We start from the raw sequence: 18,595 nt of genomic DNA on the forward strand, positions 1-18,595 counted from the left end.
GTCTTTTCTCCACGTCTTCGTGTTGAGTTACACGTTGTGCGTGGGTTTCTGCCACGTGGTGCTAGTTTCATGCCAACATTATTGACACCACCTGACCAGATTGTCACCTTTACACAGACGTCGTTATTGATACGGCGCCCATGTATTGATCAGATTATGACCGATAAGTAACAAATATGGGCCACACACTCCAGTTCATTAAAAGTAGTATGATTATTCTCCCACGTGTTCACCTAGGAAAGTCACACAGAGTCTCAAAACTTTTTTTTTAAGGAGAGCCCTGCCAAATGTCCACAGTAAAGGGCTGATGTTGGTGTCGTGAGCAATCCAAATGAATTTGCAGATACGTTTGAGCATTGCGATGCCAGTTACGCTGCGTGCTTTTTTCATTTCGCCGGCTATGGGAGGAATTCCGACAACGCGGAAAGCCCCCGATGCAGAACAGGGGGAGTGAGCGTACTAACTCCACGCGCGGAGAGGCAAGGGTGCCCGAGTCGGGAGTCGAACCCAGGGTTCCTTCTTGCTGTGAGGCACGAGTGTCAACCACCTCACCACCCGGGGGGGGAGGGCTTCTGTCATCTGACCAACAATCAACAGGAACCGCGTAGCACCAAAGTTCCCATTCGTTCGCGAATCGGAAGGTTCCACATCGCCCATTGGCGAATGACAAAATCGCTCCACGGGTTTCTGTCTCTTCGCGTAAAACAAAACAATGCTGGTTGTTATATTTCGATTTAAAGCTTTCGTGACTGCAGGAATTCATCTTCTTGGTTCTTTCGGTAAAGTCACGTAGAAGGGAAATAATAAAATAATATTTTATTATGTTTTATTTTTATTATTTTATTATTTCCCTTCTACGTGACTTTACCGAAAGAACCAAGAAAATGCTGGTTGTTGTTGTTTGTTGTTGTTGTTGTTGTTCTGTACGCATCCCATCAGCTACGCGGCCCGGTCTGCGAGGTGCGAATCTTTTGGTCCGCATTTGGTTCAACGCGGGCACACCCATGGGGCCGTCTCCACTCCCAAACCGTTGAACCCTTGACGCCTGTTGCACATTTGGAGTTGGCATCTTTCTCCCTGCGGTCGCGTGGATTCTTCTCCGGGTCCTCCGGCTCTTTTCATCCCACGCCGGACGAGAACGGCCACTGTCGCCTGGAGTCGAACTCCGCTCAGAGCTGACAGCGCAGTGCGCTAACCGCAGCGCCACCGCTCCCACCGCGCCGCGCGGTGCCCTCTAAAGTTGCCGGGTCCCGCACTGAGCACGCGGCAGCCGTAGGGGGGGGGGGTTCGGGGGTATCCCCCCCCCCGCCCTGACACACATGAGGCCCCTCCCCTCGGGCCCACAGCCCCGCCCCTCCGCGTACACAAAAACTTCAAAGTGAGCAATTAAGCGGCAGCCGCGCTTTCATGTGGCGCGGGGGAGGGGCGGGGGAGGGGTGGGATAAGGGGGGGGGGACTGCAGCTGCACCACCCGGATGGGGTGGGGGGAGCTGCGGATGGAGACACAGACATCCCTGGCACCCCCAAACCCCCCCCTCCCCTCCTCTCAATCCTTCCACATCCACTAAGACGTTTCCTGTAAACAGCGCTAATTAAACCCAAACGATGTGGAGATTTGATTTTAATTGATGGGTGTGGGGTGGGGGGCAGGGTGCCCCCACTTACCCACCCTCCACCCCCCGCCCCCCACGCCACCGATGTGAACACCCGAGAGAGAGAGAGCCGTGCACACGCGCGGGCGTCACGCGCCGCATGTGCGTGTCTGTGTGTGCGTGTGTGCGTGTCTGTGTATGTGTGTGCGTGTCTGTGTATGTGTGTGCGTGTCTGTGTATGTGTATGTGTGTGCGTGTCTGTGTATGTGTGTGCGTGTCTGTGTATGTGTATGTGTGTGCGTGTCTGTGTGTGTGTGTGCGTGTCTGTGTGTGCGTGTGTGCGTGTCTGTGTATGTGTGTGCGTGTCTGTGTATGTGTGTGCGTGTCTGTGTATGTGTATGTGTGTGCGTGTCTGTGTGTGTGTGTGCGTGTCTGTGTGTGCGTGTGTGCGTGTCTGTGTATGTGTGTGCGTGTCTGTGTATGTGTGTGCGTGTCTGTGTATGTGTATGTGTGTGCGTGTCTGTGTGTGTGTGTGCGTGTCTGTGTATGTGTGTGCGTGTCTGTGTGTGCGTGTGTGCGTGTCTATGTATGTGTATGTGTGTGCGTGTCTGTGTATGTGTGTGCGTGTCTGTGTGTGCGTGTGTGCGTGTCTGTGTATGTGTATGTGTGTGCGTGTCTGTGTATGTGTGTGCGTGTCTGTGTATGTGTGTGCGTGTCTGTGTATGTGTGTGCGTGTCTGTGTGTGTGTGTGTGCGTGTCTGTGTATGTGTGTGCGTGTCTGTGTATGTGTGTGCGTGTCTGTGTATGTGTGTGCGTGTCTGTGTGTGTGTGTGTGCGTGTCTGTGTATGTGTGTGCGTGTCTGTGTATGTGTGTGCGTGTCTGTGTGTGTGTGTGTGCGTGTGTGACAAAGGCGGTCGGGCGTGGTGCTGGCCACCCACCCCCTCGTGTACCGTTCCGGGCTTCATAGGTGCTCGCTAACAGCACTTGCCCCTACAGTCTTTTAAGGCTATACAGGGGATCTTTGTCTTTGTGCGTGTCTGTGTGTGTGTGTCTGTGGAGCATCTTCGCCGGTTAGAAACATTTAGGCTGGCCTGCCTACGATCCATCCTGGGTTAAACCAGGCTGGATTGTGTGAGGAGCTTACAAATCTTTGAAAGATCTGGGCAAAAGTCCCATCGGTGAGCTCCTCCGGCAGGCAAAGGCTGCGGTGGCTGGGTCATGTAGCCCGCATGCCCAGCCACCGCATGCCCAAACAGCTTTAGTTCGGCCGGATCGAGGGGGCTAAACGGGCGCGGCACGGGCTAGAGAAGAGATGGAGTGATGTGGTACAGGAGAACGTGGAGCTGAGTGGACTTGCCGATGACTGCTACCAGCGGTGTCAAGATCGGCCTCAGTGGAGGAGGCTCGTGAGGACGCTACTGGGCAGTTGGAGGCAGTCGCCCTCCAACAACAACGGAGGGCGGAGGAGCGACGCTCACAACAACGAGCGGAGCGCCGGGTGGCTAAAGCAGAGCAAGTTGGCACAGTAGGGGGCACAGGTGGTGCATCAACCAGTCGTCTCAGTCATCTCAGTCAGTCGACCCGTAGCACCTGGGTCTGCCCCGTGACCTCCTGCCAGCGGGCGTTCGACACTTCACGTGGCCTCAAGGTGCACCTGGCCTGGCACAAGCGTCGTGGTGACGTCACCGCCACTCAGTGGCGAATGGCGGTTGTTGTTGTTGTGTGTTTGTGGGGAGCGGTGGTGTAGCGGGTTAGCGCGCAGCACTACGAACTTGGCCGCCCGGGTTCGGTTCCCGCTCGCGGCCACACCGCTTTATTGAGTAAGATCGCGTAAATATATAAATGTGTCGTTAAACCCGCCACCACCCGACACACTCCAAATAGTAAGGGTAGTCACGTAAGCAGTACGGCACACCGATTATCTGAACTGATCCTGGGCTTCCCCTAGGTCAACTCAGCCTCAAAACGAGTACCTGGTGCGGTGTGTAAACATCGCCAGGGGGGAGACAAAGGCGGCCGGGCGTGATGTTGGCCACCCACCCCCTCGTGTGTCGTGCCAGTCTTCGTAGGTGCTACTCGCTAACAGCGTTTGCTCCCAACAGTCTGTTGTAGGCTATACGGGGGATCGTTGTCTTTGTGTTCGTTTGTGTTCGTTTGTGTGCGCCTGCGTTGGGGAGACAAAGGCGGCTGTGTCACACCCTCCTCATCCTGCGCAGTTCCGGCCTTCATCCGTGCTTGCTGTCGCACTTTCCCCAACAGCCTGCGTCGACGAAAGGGGGGAGGGAGCTGTATTTTTACTGTGTGTGTTTACATATAAATGTTTGTGTGTGTGTGTGTTTATATTTGTGTGTATGCTTGGATGTGTTTGTATTTTTCGGGTTGTATATGTTTGTATCTCGATCTGACATGGCCATTATGAATCCCCCATTCTCCCCCTCCCCCCACCTCGCCCGTGCCACCGGCACCTCAAACACGTTGATTGATGACTCAGAATCAACCCCTACCGGCACCTATACTCGCTCACTCAGGGTCACGTGTTGTTTGCGAGCACTTATTAAGCCCGCGTGGGCACAAGAGTGACGGAGCCGGTGGGGGGGGGGGGCAGAGGAAGCCAACGTAACCACAGCGCTCGTGCCAGGCTAGGTGCACGTTGAGGTCACGTGAATTATGGAAGGCTCTCTGGTGGCACGGAGTTCACGGGACACCAGGCTCAGGTGTTATTGGTTGACTGCAATGACTCTGCCAGTGTTCCAACTTGTTGCGTTTTAGCCGCACGTCGCTCCGCTCGTTGTTGTGAGCGTCGCTCCTCTGCCCTCCGCTGTTGTTGGAGGGCGACTGCCTCCAGCTGCCCAGTAGCAGCAGCGTCCTTCACGAGCCTCCTCCTCCTCCACAAAGGCCGATCTTGATACCGCTGGTACCAGTCTTAGGCAAGTCCACTCAGCTCCACATCCTTCCGTACTGCATCGGTCCATCTCACCCGTGTCGTGTCCGTTTAGATCCCTTTATCCGGAAAAACAGAAACAACTTGGGCGTTCCGTGGCTGGGCATGCGGGCTACATGACCCAGGCAACGCACCCTCGCCTGCCGGAGGAGCTCACGGATGAGTTCCTCAATCCAGCATATGGTTACACCCCAGGATGGATCGGTGGCTGGCCAGCCTAAATGTTTCAAGCCGGTGCAGATGTTCCTTTAAAGGGCTCTACGATTCGCAAGCACAGAAGGCACGATGGATGGCCGAGAAGACACGGAGCTTCGTAGTGGAGCGAGACGGGGGCATGCAGCTTCCACGTTGTAATACGGTGGGGGTTTTTTCTGGAAGATTTGCTGGTTTATCCAGGATGTTTCTGTTGCGCGCCGTCGCTTTAAGATGTTCTCTGTTCATATTTTGTTTGTTGCGGTTGCACCCGACTCAATAGCCGCATGGCTCACAGGGCTATACCCTATAAATGAAACTTGAACGCAGCGTCACAAAGCCGCCCAAAAAATGCCACGGCGCTCCACTGACTCAAAAGTGAGACCTCCGCTGCCAAAGCGGAGCTGGACATAAGCACACTGCCCAGGTATGGGGATCCCTCCACCCTCTTACAGCTGTCCCGTTACTCGTGCAGAGTCGATGGGGTGGAGTCTTCGATGACACAGAACACCCAGGCAGGTGCTTCGTTTCGGGGATGACGCCAAGCCCTCACCTCAACGTTAAGGAGCATGAGCGAGAGAAAAAGCAGGTACTCGTTTACGGCTGGGTCGACCTAGGGGAGGCTCAGAACCAGGTGAGATATGGCCCGACGTAAGAATTATGTTGGCCAGGGTCTGGAATTGAACTCAGGTTGGCCGGGTTCCTAACACGGTGCACTAAGCCACGACAACACGCAGGCTACTCACACACACACCGACTCACACCCTCACACAGATACACCCCCCACCCCCTATAGCCTTAAACAAACTCTTGGGGCAAGTGCTGTTAGCGAGCACCTATGAAGGCTGGCACCGTACACGTGGGGGTGGGTGGCCAGCACCACGCACGACCGCCTTTGTCTCCCCACCGCCGATGTTTGACTCACCACCGCACCAGGTACTCATTTGAGGCTGAGTCGACCGAGGGGAGGCCCAGAACCGGTTCAGAAAATCGTCACTGGTGTTGGCCCTGAGCTGGAATCGAACTTGGGTGGCCGAGTCCGTAGCGGTACAGCTGCACTAACCGCTCCCTTCACCGATACACACACAACTCTCACCTCCGCACACAAAGACGACGATCTCCGTGCATCCGGCATTTCGACTGTTGGGGCAAGTGCTGTGCGTTAGGGAGCACCGACGAAGTCCAGCACGTCGAGAGGCTTGGCCGTGTTGCTGTAGCCGACGACGATGGGGGGAGGGGAGTGTACGGGAGGAGGGGGGGGGGGTTGAAGGGAGGAGGAGGAGGAGGGGGGCGTTGGGTGCTGATGGAAGAGGGGAACGATGGGGGGTTGCGTCGCCGCGTTTCATCAGCCTCGTCCGGACACGCGCGCGCTCGCTGAATTAAAAGGTCGCGCGCGCCACATCGAGGGGCGGGGCTAGCGGGGGGGAGGGGAGGGGTTGGGGGGAAGGGGATGGAGGGGAGGGGCCATCTCTCACCTAATCTTATTGCGACTGCAGCGCTGATTTTAACCCGAACCCCCAGCACCGACTCCTACGCCGACCCCTTAATTCCAATCCCTCACACGAGCCCTGCCTCTAATCAGAACCATATCCATAGTACTAGCCATACCCTTAACACTCACCCTACCCATAACACTCAGCCTACCCCTAACTCTAACCCTACTGATAACAACGACCCCTATCCTAAACACTTGCCCGTACCCATGATCGTAACACCTATGGGGCCGTCCATAAATTACGTCACGCACCTGGGGGGGGGGGGGGTCAGACATTTGTGACGATGTGTGACGAGGGGGGGGGGGGGGTTGAGAAATGTGACGTCACATCAAAATGCGCGACTTTAAATAAATGTAGACAACACGTTCTACTTAATTCAAGAGACTTTTTTTATAAATGTTTTCTTCTACAACATAAGAGCGCAGCACCACATTAAATACGCACTACAATGACAATAGTTTATAGCGATTTGAAGCATGTTTTATTTTGGGGGGGGGGGGCAGAGCTTTGTGACGTCATATTTGAGAGGGGGTGTCTGACTTTTTGTGACGCCGTGTGACGACGGAGGGGGGGGGTCAAAATCGTCCAAAATCGCGTGACGTCATTTATGGACGGCCCCTATGCCGAATAACACGATGGCATCACCGCTGCTGCGCCGGTAACGATCGAGTTGACGGTGCCACCACGAGGCCGACCCATCAGCCTCCTCCACCCACGAAGATCTCTCACTCAGACAGCCCCGTCGTTGGTGGGTGGAGGAGGGCAGGATCAACCAATGGGAAGCGAGGAACCACGTGGCCGTAACTGCGATGGGTGCCAAGTCTCAACCCCAGTGTCCTGCCGTTATGGTCAGACACAAAGTCGTTCTATCCCAAGAGTTACTCATCGGTACTCTGCTAACATCGGAGTTCGACTGAGCCCTCAATAATCCACCGAGCATACAAAACTCCCGCTCCGTCGAGCAAGACGAACAGCGCAAGAACCCCGATAACGCAGCGCGGGCGCTTCGTGTTTCTGTCGAGATCTAGCGCTAATCGCCGCGTGCGTGTGGTTAATGCGAGTCCAGTCGCCTTCGCCAGGAGGACCTTCTCATTCCCAGCAGGGTGCGTGTCGAATCGGTGGCTCTGAACTGGACGCGCGTCCCCTGCAGGCACAACCGTCGATGGCGCCACGGTGGCGAGATGTTAAATACCTCGCCCGGTATACGGGAGGTCGTGGGTTCAATCCCAACACTGACGCCTGTTGTACATTTGGAGTTGGAATATTCTGCCTGCGGTCGCGTGGATTTTTCTCCGGGTCCTCCGGTTCTTTTTCATCCACGTTTATAAAATATACGCGTTTAGAGTATTTGGCTGCAATAACATGTCCACGCGATAAGCACATTTGTTGAGCTATCATTTGTGACAATGTCGCTTCTGAAAAAAGAGCGAAATAGCTCAGTGAGCCATACCCGCTAAAATAAACAAAATTATTTAGCTTCATAAGTTTAGGAAGCGGTGAATATTCAACTTGCCGTTTCGAGGAGACCGCATTTCGCACACGCGAAATGCTGCTGCTTCGATGTTCAGTCTGCAGTTCCTGAGCGCCGGTCCAATGGCACGGTTGACTTGACCCTGAGAAAGTGGAACCTTTCTGGCCACTCGTACCGGGAGGCCGTCCAAACGATCGATTCGCTGTCCACCTCCAATTAGCACGGTTGGCTACGTAGGCTGCGAAAGAAGTTCAACATGCATACACGCGTACAAATCGATGGCGCAAGTTGTGAAGGCTCATGCAAAGAGGCTGGGCCAGGCAGCCAGGAGGCCGTCATCCGGCCCTACCCAAGACCTTCTCATCACACGCAGACTACACAGCAATCCCGGCTGTCGCGCGTTCGCCGCTCGTCTCAGAGCTTTGCTGTTCGAATCCAGCGGCAAGCCCTGATTAACACTCCCGGTGTGGTAACCAAAATAATGACTACGCAGCCGTCTGCTGCACTCACAGTGACCGGCGTCGCGGTCCAAATTCGAAAATGTATGTAGAACTTCTTTAGCACCGTACGTAGCCAAACGTGCTAATCGGAGATGTGGGGGGTAGCCAAGCATCTACACGGCACGTGTCTCAGTCGGGACTACACACCGCAATCATCGCTGCCCCCCCCGCCTGGCAGTCTGAAGCACCAGGTCACCCTGGCAGTGAGGCTCATTCCTGGTCTCTTGCGTCCCTCACTTCGCCGGGTTGAACAAAAAACAAAAGGGAAGAGCCTCGGTTTTGGTTTTGACCCCAGGAGACCTGCGATGCCAGTGAGGTCAATCCCCAATGCCAGATCACATCGACAGCCCACGCGGAATGGTCCCAGCGACGGCACGGAAGCCGTGCCATCAGCAGTCAACGGCGGCGGCGTGGAGGTCGCCAACGGATGCGTCACGCTCCCCGCTACAGTCCACCCAGTGTGGTGAACAGTGACCCTTACTCTGACCTGCCGACCCCGACACTAACCCGCTAAACCTCACTCAAAGTCCTCACCCCGACCAGACAATTCACCCCGACCCTTCGCCTCGCCCCTTGACCCCCATTTAAAACAGTGCAGTGGAGAGCCCCCGCAGTGTCACGTGATGGAGCCGTGACGCGCGATGATTGTGATGGAGGTCAGGATCTCGTGATGATGACGACGATAAGAATGACATGATTAGAATGCATTAAGATTTTATTCGGAGTAGAATTGTGTCGTGATGATAATGATTGGTTGATGAGAATCAGATGATTAGAATGTGATGAGTAGGATTTGATGATGCTTGCAATGAGATGTCGATGATTCGGATTTGGTGATCGTCATTAAAAACACCCCCCCCTTCCTCCACTCCATCCCTCTACCCAACTCATGCCCCCCCCCCCCCGCTCGCCATCTCCCGTTCCCCCGCCCCTCCCCTCCCCGGCTCCCCGTGTTTATACAGGTGGGCCCGTCCGGCGCCACGTGTCTGACCACGAACGCATTCCCGGGCCCCCAGTTTGGGGGCTCGGGAGGGAGGAGGTGGGGGGGAAGAGGAGAGGAGTAGATGGGGCGAGCGGGGGGACACACATCCCTCGACTGGCATCGTTATGACCATCATTAGCGTTTGATGTCGCCGTGGTGGTTGCTGTTGTTGTCGTGGTGGTTGTGGTTGTTGTTGGAGCCACGGCCGCTTATTACGTGACTCACATTCCTGGGGCTTAGGTCGCGGGGCCACGGAGTTTAAATCAACTTCATCATCAAAAAAACCCGGGGTGGCGCCAGCTCGCCCATCAACCCAGCTCCCCCATCAACCCAGCTCCCCCATCAACCCAGCTCCCCCATCAACCCAGCTCCCCCATCAACCCAGCTCTCCCACCGTCCCAGCCCTCCCATCATCTCAACTATTCTATCTACCCAGCTCTCCCATCAATCCATCTCTCACAAGTAATTAACACAGTATTCGATGCCTTCTACTCTCCAAAACTTGGCAGGACCCTCCTGCAAAAACAGTCACGAGACTCGGCGAGGCTTTCCTGGGTAAACATGCGAAATAATGCTACTACTGTACTATAGTAACGTTTTCTTTTTCATCTAACCGCTAATGGTGGTGTTGATGGTTTCGCTCCCCCATCCTCGCCGGCCACGCTGTTTGTCGTGCGTAATGAGACGAACTCTGCTTCATTTGCACTGCGAATCCATCACGCGCGCGTGTGGGTACAGCTGCCTCTGGTACTCACCCACACACACCCACCCAACCTAACCCCCCCACATCCGCGCACACCCAACCAGATGCACCCACCCACCCAAACAACCACACACACGCACCCATACACCCAACCATGCTTCGAACCAAGCAGTTACTGACCCAACCACTAACACGTTCACACGTCCACCCAATCACGTAGATACCCACGGATACGCCCATGAATAGCTTCCACCCGTCTGCGCACTCACCCAACCATCTACCCACTTAGCACGGACGCACACTTGCCCGTGTATGTATATTGGATATTCACGGTCTCATATACCGCCCAGCCACACAGCACTTCCCTATTCAACAACACCACACATTCACCGACCACTCACCCACCTACTAATACAACTCCACTCCTTACACACATATCTAACCGACCACTCACCCATAAACTTACATAATCACGTACCCATGCGTGCACGAGTCTACTCACGCACGAGTCTACTCACGCACGCGCCCTCCCGCGCACACCCTCCAACTTTCCCACACACACACACGCCCCCATGCACGCAAGTCCACCCCATACCCACCCACACACCCTACGAAATACGGCTCCATCGTTTGATCGACCGAAATAAACGTAGCTCGCGTTAGATGCATCGAATCGCTCTCACCCACGCAACCACACACGGATTCACCCACGCAACCACACTCACCCATCCACCCACGGACTCGCCCAAATACCGTATTTTCAACTAGTAAATGTTCATTGTATTTTTTATAAAAATGTTAATTAACTTTGCACCACCAGATTTAACACGCAACACAAAGCTGGTATATTCACAATAATGCATAATTGATTATGCATATGAAGGATGTACATTGCTCTACAGATTGATATCGATGATTAAGATCGCCGGACGTCAATTGAATCGTGGTCCCTCTCGGCACTAGATGCCGCTATATTCACCACGTCGAACAATTTAGTTTTTAACTGAATTTTAACAACTAATTGAATCTCGAAGGGAAGGAATCATTGCACCACAAATACGAATTAATTACAGGCCCCCTGGGTGGCTCCCCCTGGTCAGTCCACGTGGGTTCCCCTAACCACTCCACGTGGATCGCCTTGGCCACTTCACGTGGATATCTTTACTACTCCGCTTGGGTCCCTTCAGCCACTCCACGAGGGTCCCCTGAGCTACTCCACGTGACACCCCCTTAGCTACTATAGATTGGCTCCATTGACCGGAGGGGTTAGTGGGGGGAGTGGGTATCCGGGTCCCCTTGCCCCGCCCTCCCTTGGCTCCCGTCCCCCCCACTACCCCGGCGCCTCCTCGGCGTCTGAAAGTTTTTAACCTCAAAGCCGCTGCGGTTTTTTCCGTAAAAATAAAAATTATAAATAAGATTATTTATAGCGCGACCACAAACCCACCACACGCTCAGCTCACACACCGTTGACGCAGCAGGCGTCTTACACGAAGATCCCCCGTGTAGCCTCTAACGGATTCAGTGCTGTTGGAGCACCGATTAAGGCCGGAACAGCACCATCTTATCCACATACACACGCGTGTGTATATATGCAAGTTGTGCTAAACCTGGAATGCCAAGTGTGATTCTTCGTCACTGCTAACATCAGTGATGAGGACTTCACTTCACGCAGAACATGTTACGGTGCACTGGGAGACTGGAGTAGCAACGTGAACAGTGGTAGCCGCAGCCATGACGAGGTACATAAGGCTGCCAGGAGGCGATCCGGCGCTATCAACAATAGTTCTATATTTACTATGATGTTTTCAGTCAATCAATACGCGTTTATACACGTGCGAGGAAACCGGAGCATGCAGAGAACACATTCCTGCGGAGGGAGCTGCTGGTAGGAACGTTGGGTTGCTCGGTCAATGGCCAGGGTCAACGGCGGCGTGGTGTATTCCGCAAATATGCCCGACTGTGAGGGCGGGCACAAGCCGGCGTGAGTAGGTTAAACATTGAGTTTTATAAGGGCACCACGGGGTGGCCATCCTCTCCCCACCCCTCCCATTTTTGGATTCACGACGGACGGACGGACACAAGAATCCCCTGTGGGCTGGTGTAACTAGGTTCCTACCAGTAAAACCCAAGCATGTGAGAGGGTGGCAATTTGCTCCCGTGCGTTCTGCTGGCAAGCCACGGTATTGCACCTCGATATCCATGGGGAGTCTCTCAATGCTGAAGTGAGGGCGGTGAGGCCCTGATGGCGAGTAACATCTGAAACCGCCCTTAGCACACCACACCCGCAATCCCCACAGCACACACCAACCCCTACTAACCAATGTGGTGAAGTATGATCAAACAACCTCACCCCACCCCCCCTCAAAGTTGACACGATGGAGGGGGGGGTTCATTTAGTAGTGGGTTGACGAAGAGGCTGTAATTATCAGACATGTTTGGACGGCGTTGCCTGCATAAGATCCTTGCCAGTGAATTCCTGGGAGCGAACTAGCAAATGAAAGTGGACAAGAAGTTGGTGAGCGAGAACGAGAGATAGGGGGAGTGATTATCGACACAATCATTTAGATATCTGCTCACGATGGATACGACAAACAGGTTTCCTGATACAATAAAAAGAAACAAATGGAATAGGTCAACAAGGAAGTCCTGGATTAGATGAAAATACACGGCAGATGGAATCGGCATAATTTGAACTAACAATAACCACCGCAGAGAAGACGGTTGCAGATGAGAAGTCAAAGGACCAGATTGGACGGCACAGCAGAGACACGGAATGATGGGATCTAACAATACCTGAAGAAAACGCGCCATAGGTCGGTAGGGGTGGAGGGAAGCGGCGTCGACAGAAAGTGTCAACAGCACTCCGGTGCATATCAAGCAGCTGCTCTTCCCAGACTCAGCGTGCCGGAGAAAACACAGGAGTGAAGATATCGCTTCACAGCTCAAGTTTATTCGTAACAACAATAATGTTCCACTTGGGTCCGACGGCTCGGTCCACCACGGTCAAAAGTCCAGGAGCTGTGGAGCGCAAACAGGTTAAGCGAATGACAGCTAACGAGACACAGCTCTCTCCCTCAATCGGTTCATCAAGGAAAAGATTGAAACGGCAGATATCACACAAAATTACTGGTGGTACACCCCGAGATCACATCGGCAGCTATCTGAAACGCTTTTCCTTCCAATATTAGGAACCCATTGGAGCAATGTACTTTAAAATCTAGATTGAAAAGTAATTTCTTTAGAACTGCTTTTTTGTGTATAGTTTGTTGTCCTTCCTCCGTACCTCCGATTAACATGGTTGGCTACGTACAGTGCGAAAGAAGTCCAACATACATTAGAAAGCTGTACAGCACAACCGCGAAAACCCACGTGCAAATAAACAGGTCACCAGTGGTGCAGCGTTGTTGGGCATGGGCCCCTCTGATAGTGGTAGTGCAGGTGGGGTGGTTGTGATAGTGTAGGTGGTGATGATGATAGTGGTGGTGCTGATGGTTGTGGTTAAAGCGACGTTGCATGTGGTGGTCGGAGTCGTAGTGGCGATGGAGATTGTGGTGGTGGCGCATGTGTTGGTATTTGTATGGGTGATGGTGATGGGATTGCTGGAGTCACGCACCAACTGAGGCAGCACCTTCTCCAGGTGTGCCACGTCCACCACGTCCACCGCCTCGCTCTCTGCCTGCCTGCCCGCTCGCATGGCCGCCTCTGTCCGGGGTTGACAGGGCAGTGGGGGCCACATTGGTTACGATTACTTTGTCCTGATTTTCGCAGGATCATCTTTTTGAGGAAGCTGTTAGTTTGGGAAATGTGTTAAGTCTTCCCGGAACTTTAAAAGTCCCAATTTTTTTGTTGTCAGTCGCTTGGCATGTGTCCAGCAAGCAGTATCAATGCATACACCACAATCTGTCGATCAACAAGTCGCATGCGGTGGGGTAAAGTGCGAGTACACCCATCTCTCTCCCAACACGCCCGGTGAACGTGGAAGAGTAGACCAAATGCCCTCAAGAGTTCACTCTCTCGAGGAGGCCCTTCTGCCAGCAGGGTCGCACCTCTACAAATCTGTTTTATATACTAGCTTGGGAAGAGACTAAGGGAGGGAATTCCAAGGTGTGGATGGGTAACCCAGCTCCCGGCCTCACCGGTGACAAACAGGCGGATGAGGCTGGTCATGAGCTTCAGGGCGTCCGCGTTCACTGCAAGGGAGACGGCCGTGAGCAAAGCGGCTTCGAGGATGACAGCAACAACAGCAGCAGCTCTTACCTTGAACCGGTTTTATAAGGCTTTACTGTAAACGATGAGAAACTCATCGGAGAGAAACGTCTCAATGCCAGCTCAAACGGGTGCCGAGGCATTGCTGCTCATCTCTCTCCTTCACAGCCCTGAGGCAATGGTGGAACTTTCACAATCCTATGGCGGGAGCGGGTCCATCCATAGGGAAACCACTGTCGACTTTCATACGGAGTTGTATTCATGTGACAGGATAGTGTACAGGCTGTAAACAAGCAAGAGGAATGACACTGAGATTTTGACCATTGGATCGGTCCTCCCATCATGCCTCGCACGTCACGTGACATCACGTTGTGTGTATAATGCACAGCCTTGTACTGTGGTAGGAACCTCCTGGTTACACCAGCCCACAGGGGATTATTATGTCTGTCGTGCAGGGAAGGGCTAGGTGGGGAGGGAGGGGAAGGCGGGGCGGGGAGGGCGGGGAGGGCGGGGAGGGGCTGAGTGGGGAGGGTGGGGCTGGGTGGGGAGGGGAGGGTCAAACCATGGTGCCCTTATAAAACTCAACGTTTAACTACTCACGCCGGCTTGTGCCCGCCCTCAGTCGGCCATATTTGCGGAATACACCACGCCGACGTTGACCCTGGCCATTGACCGAGCAACCCAACGTTCCTACCAGCTCCCTCCGCAGGAATGTGTTTTTAGACTGCGAAGAGTGAAAATTGCGGACATATTTATTGTAAAAAGTTATGCCTATACTGTGCTGACAATTCCCAATGTTGATGCTAGTATAGTTGTCTCATTGTCCTGTCGCTCTCGGAAGGGAATTGCAACTTATTTTTTATTATTATGGGCAGCCATTGCCTGGCATTCGAGTGTTGTTAGAAACGCCATCACTGGTGGAGTTGTTGAGACGTTCACACCTTTGGTCTTTTCATCCTTGAAGTACAGCGCCAGCAGCTTCCCAACCGTTTCCTGCAATCATAGAACACCAGACTTTAGATAACCATAACAATTTAAATTTACATAGCAGTTTATTAGTTCGGCCTTCGACTAAAGCATTCCAAAAGGTGCCCAATCTCGTCAGACCTCTAAGGCTAAGATGGGCTGAGCTTGGATGGTGCTCAGATCGGTGACGACGATGATACACAAATTGGTTGTCATAGCACTTGGGGAGCTTCGTGGTTATATAGCAGAGGACAGTTATAGTAATACTCTTTGTTTTTTTCGGTAAAGTCACGTAGGTAAAAAATTAAATAAATGAAAACAACTAAATTTTATCACGACGTTTCGGGCGCAACACAAGCGTCCTTCTTCAGGTGGGGACAACGTAGCGAAAGCACAACACACTTAAGCGGTTGTGCTTTCACTACGTTATCCCTACCTGAAGGACGCTTGTGTTGCGCCCGAAACGTCGTGATTTAATTTAGTTGTTTTCATTTATTTAGTTACATTTTTTACCTACGTGACTTTACCGAAAAAAACAAAGAGTACGAATCATTGCAGTAACGAAAGCTTCAAATCTAGAAGTTAAAGTGTCATCCATTGTTATACCCCAGGCTCATACGTCTATGCTTCCTGCCTTCAACAACCCCTACTCACGGGCGTGGTGAAGGTCAAGTCTGGCATGGGAAGGCCCTCATCCAGCAATGGCCGACATCGCAGTTGACGTCGGCCGCAGCCAGGAACCAAATTCAGGTGGCAGAGTTCAGAGCACAGCGCATCAACCACTTTGCCATCACTCCATCCATAGCACACCCCGTAGCCAACCCAAAAGCGAATTTCTATAATCCACTGCCCACACAGCTTGCCAGTTCCCGGGTCTGTCCAACCTCTGGGAGATTGACCTTGTTGTTGTACAGGTAGTCCCCGAGTTACGATGGTCCGACTTACGATATTTCGATCTTACGATGGTGATAGCGATACGACAAAATTGCGATCAACAACCTAACATCGTTCAAGTGTGCAGACGACGGACATAATCTTGGTGAGTACAGTACAATATGATACGTTACGATACGTTCAATGCATGTATGATACGTAGCTTTAACGATTTCATTTTAAGGTTACCACGATACGATACGTTCAATGCATGTTAAAAGTTTTTATAGCAGATAGGATTGTTTCCTGAATTTTTTTTATATTAAATTGCAGTTCATATAGGTAGGCTAATAATTGACCTTGGTTTTTTTTATTTTAGATTTTACTGTGCAATACAGTATTGTAATTAATAAATACATACAGTATATACTTTATACAGTACGGTACTGTGTAAATTGCTGTTTTGCTAAATTATCACCATTCTTTAAGACTCCTGGGTAGGCTAGGCCATCTTCGACTTACGATATTTTCGACTTACGATGGGGTCGTCGTAACGCATCTCCATCGTAAGTAGAGGACTACCTGTATTTGTTTTATGCACCCATGCTGCTGTTGCCACGAGCGCTACCGGCATGCCGGTTTGTTCGCGACGTTGCATTCACGACCCCTGGCGGACACGTAGCCAACCTGCCCTCCCACACGAGCGGCGGCACTGCCCGGGACACATGGCAAGTAGTAACCACAGGCAATGCCGTGGGTTTTGTACTCATCCCGTCAGTCACACGGCCTCCTGTGAGTCGTAGACTTTCGGCGGAATTGGTCCAACACGAGAGAAACTCCCAAGTTCGAACCAATGCTGCCGGTGTGAACTGTCCAGATGGTTTAGAGGCGAGCACCACCACCACCATCTCTGTTAGATATGGGTACCGATTCACACGCAAAGGAATTTAATGCATTGGGGCCGTCCATAAATGACGTCACGCGATTTTGGACGATTTTGACCCCCCCCCTCAAATATGACGTCACAAAGCTCTGCCCCCCCCCCCCCAAAAAAATAAAAATGCTTCAAATCGCTTTAAACTATTGTCATTGTAGTGCGTATTTAATGTGGCGCTGCACTGTGATGTTGTAGGAGAAAACATTTTTTTTTTAAGTTTAATTAAGTAGAACGTGTTGTCTGTATTTATTTAAAGTTGCGCATTTTGATGTGACGTCACATTTCTCAAACCCCCCCCCCCATCGTCACAAATGTCTGACACCCCCCCCCATAGGTGCGTGACGTCATTTATGAACGGCCCCACAACACAATCCGTTCTGGCGAGGGCTAACAATGATTGTGTGTGTACATTCGTTAAATCGGCGCGGTGTGTCCAGCAGCGTCGACGGTCAACACACAAACCCCTCGCCACTATCAGGCGCGTGCGGTGCGTACGAGATGGCGGGGGGGGGTCGTCACTAACAAGGCGGACACGGGCGGGTTGGAGTTCGCTTGGACTGTTGGAGGCCGAGACTCTTAGGGCAACAACATCCACTGCCCCTCGTGCTCCGTGCTGTGGATGCACCTGCACTCCACTGCTGGATGAGAGGACAACTCTTCCACTGCTGGATGAGAGGACAACTCTTCCACTGCTGGATGAGAACCACCTCGGCGCCCTTTGAACATACTTCACCACGCCGGTCAGTGCGGTTTGGCGGTGGGGGGCAGCAGAGTTTGCTGGGCTGTCCTCTGCTGCCCGCAACGCAGCAAGTCTATAGCACCTGTTATGCACGATGTTGCCGCCCATCAAAGCCCTAACCAGGCTCAACCCGACGAGATCTGACGCAGGACGGGTTATTCTCTCACTGGGCCGGCTCCCGACTGCGGTTGATAATACGTTGGTGCAAACACGACGTTAAAAACAACAAGAAACTTAATGAGGAGTTGTGAGGGACGCGGCCGCTCGCTCCTCACCCGCTTGAAGTGGGCGCGCCATTGCTGATCCATGGCGACGCGAGGCGGGAAAACCACGGCGGGTTTCCACGCCCCTTTGATGGGCGTGGTCGTTGAGGCTCCTCCCCCTTTTGTAGGCGTTGTCATAGCGACACCCCGCCTCCTTTGAAGGTGGTGGCCATCGACGTGTCCCGCTCCTTTTATGGGCGTCGTCGTGTAGGCGTGGTCATGACGGAGGACCCGCCCTGTTGTGGGCGTTGTCGTTCCGGAGCCACGCCCATTTCAGGTCCATTCAATCTGATTTAAATACATTAAATTAGCTTTATATTTTCTTGGTTCTTTGGTTCTTACGTGACTTTACCGAAAGAACCAAGAAGATGAATCCCTGCAGTCACGAAAGCTTTAAATCGAAATTTAGCTTTATATTCTTAGGTTTTTTCGGTAAAGTCACGTAGGTAAAAAAATTAAAATTAATAAAAGTAAAATAAAAATCACGACGTTTCGGAGGCAACACAAGCTTCCGTCTTCAGGTAATTTAATTTAAAAAAAAATTTTACCTACGTGACTTTACCGAAAAAACCTAAGAATATGAATCCTTGTAGTCACGAAAGCTTCACATCTAGAATTAAATTAGCTCATTAAATAATAGTGACCACGGGGAGAGAGAGAGACACGCAAACTCCAAATATATAACCTTAATTTTGGAGCTTTCGTGACTGCAGGAATTATTCTTTGGTTCTTT

At 52.4% G+C, this 18,595-nt stretch overlaps 1 protein-coding gene across 1 annotated transcript; it reads right to left on the reverse strand.

The window, feature by feature from the left end:
* Positions 1–12,808: 12,808 nt before the first annotated feature.
* Positions 12,809–17,998, reverse strand: CENPX (centromere protein X). Its single transcript, XM_078873016.1, has 5 exons — positions 17,875–17,998; positions 15,026–15,077; positions 14,015–14,068; positions 13,492–13,580; positions 12,809–12,896 (listed from the first exon to the last, which is right to left on the reverse strand). Exons 1-5 carry the CDS (start codon positions 17,905–17,907, stop codon positions 12,882–12,884), a joined length of 243 nt encoding a protein of 80 aa, XP_078729142.1. The 5' UTR covers positions 17,908–17,998; the 3' UTR covers positions 12,809–12,881.
* Between the last annotated feature and the right edge of the window lie 597 nt (positions 17,999–18,595).

This window comes from Lampetra fluviatilis, chromosome 35 (genome assembly GCF_964198595.1).
Source record: "Lampetra fluviatilis chromosome 35, kcLamFluv1.1, whole genome shotgun sequence".
NCBI lineage: Eukaryota > Metazoa > Chordata > Hyperoartia > Petromyzontiformes > Petromyzontidae > Lampetra > Lampetra fluviatilis.

What these genes read in the sequence shown, in the direction of transcription:
- CENPX (XM_078873016.1), bottom strand. Translation starts at nt 17,907, where the DNA reads ATGGATCAGCAATGGCGCGCCCACTTCAAGCGG. An exon ending in GGCGCGCCCACTTCAAGCGG is followed by an intron (nt 15,078 to 17,874) that starts GTGAGGAGCGAG and finishes CTATGATTGCAG; the next exon opens with GAAACGGTTGGGAAGCTGCT. An exon ending in CATCCGCCTGTTTGTCACCG is followed by an intron (nt 13,581 to 14,014) that starts GTGAGGCCGGGA and finishes AACCCCGGACAG; the next exon opens with AGGCGGCCATGCGAGCGGGC.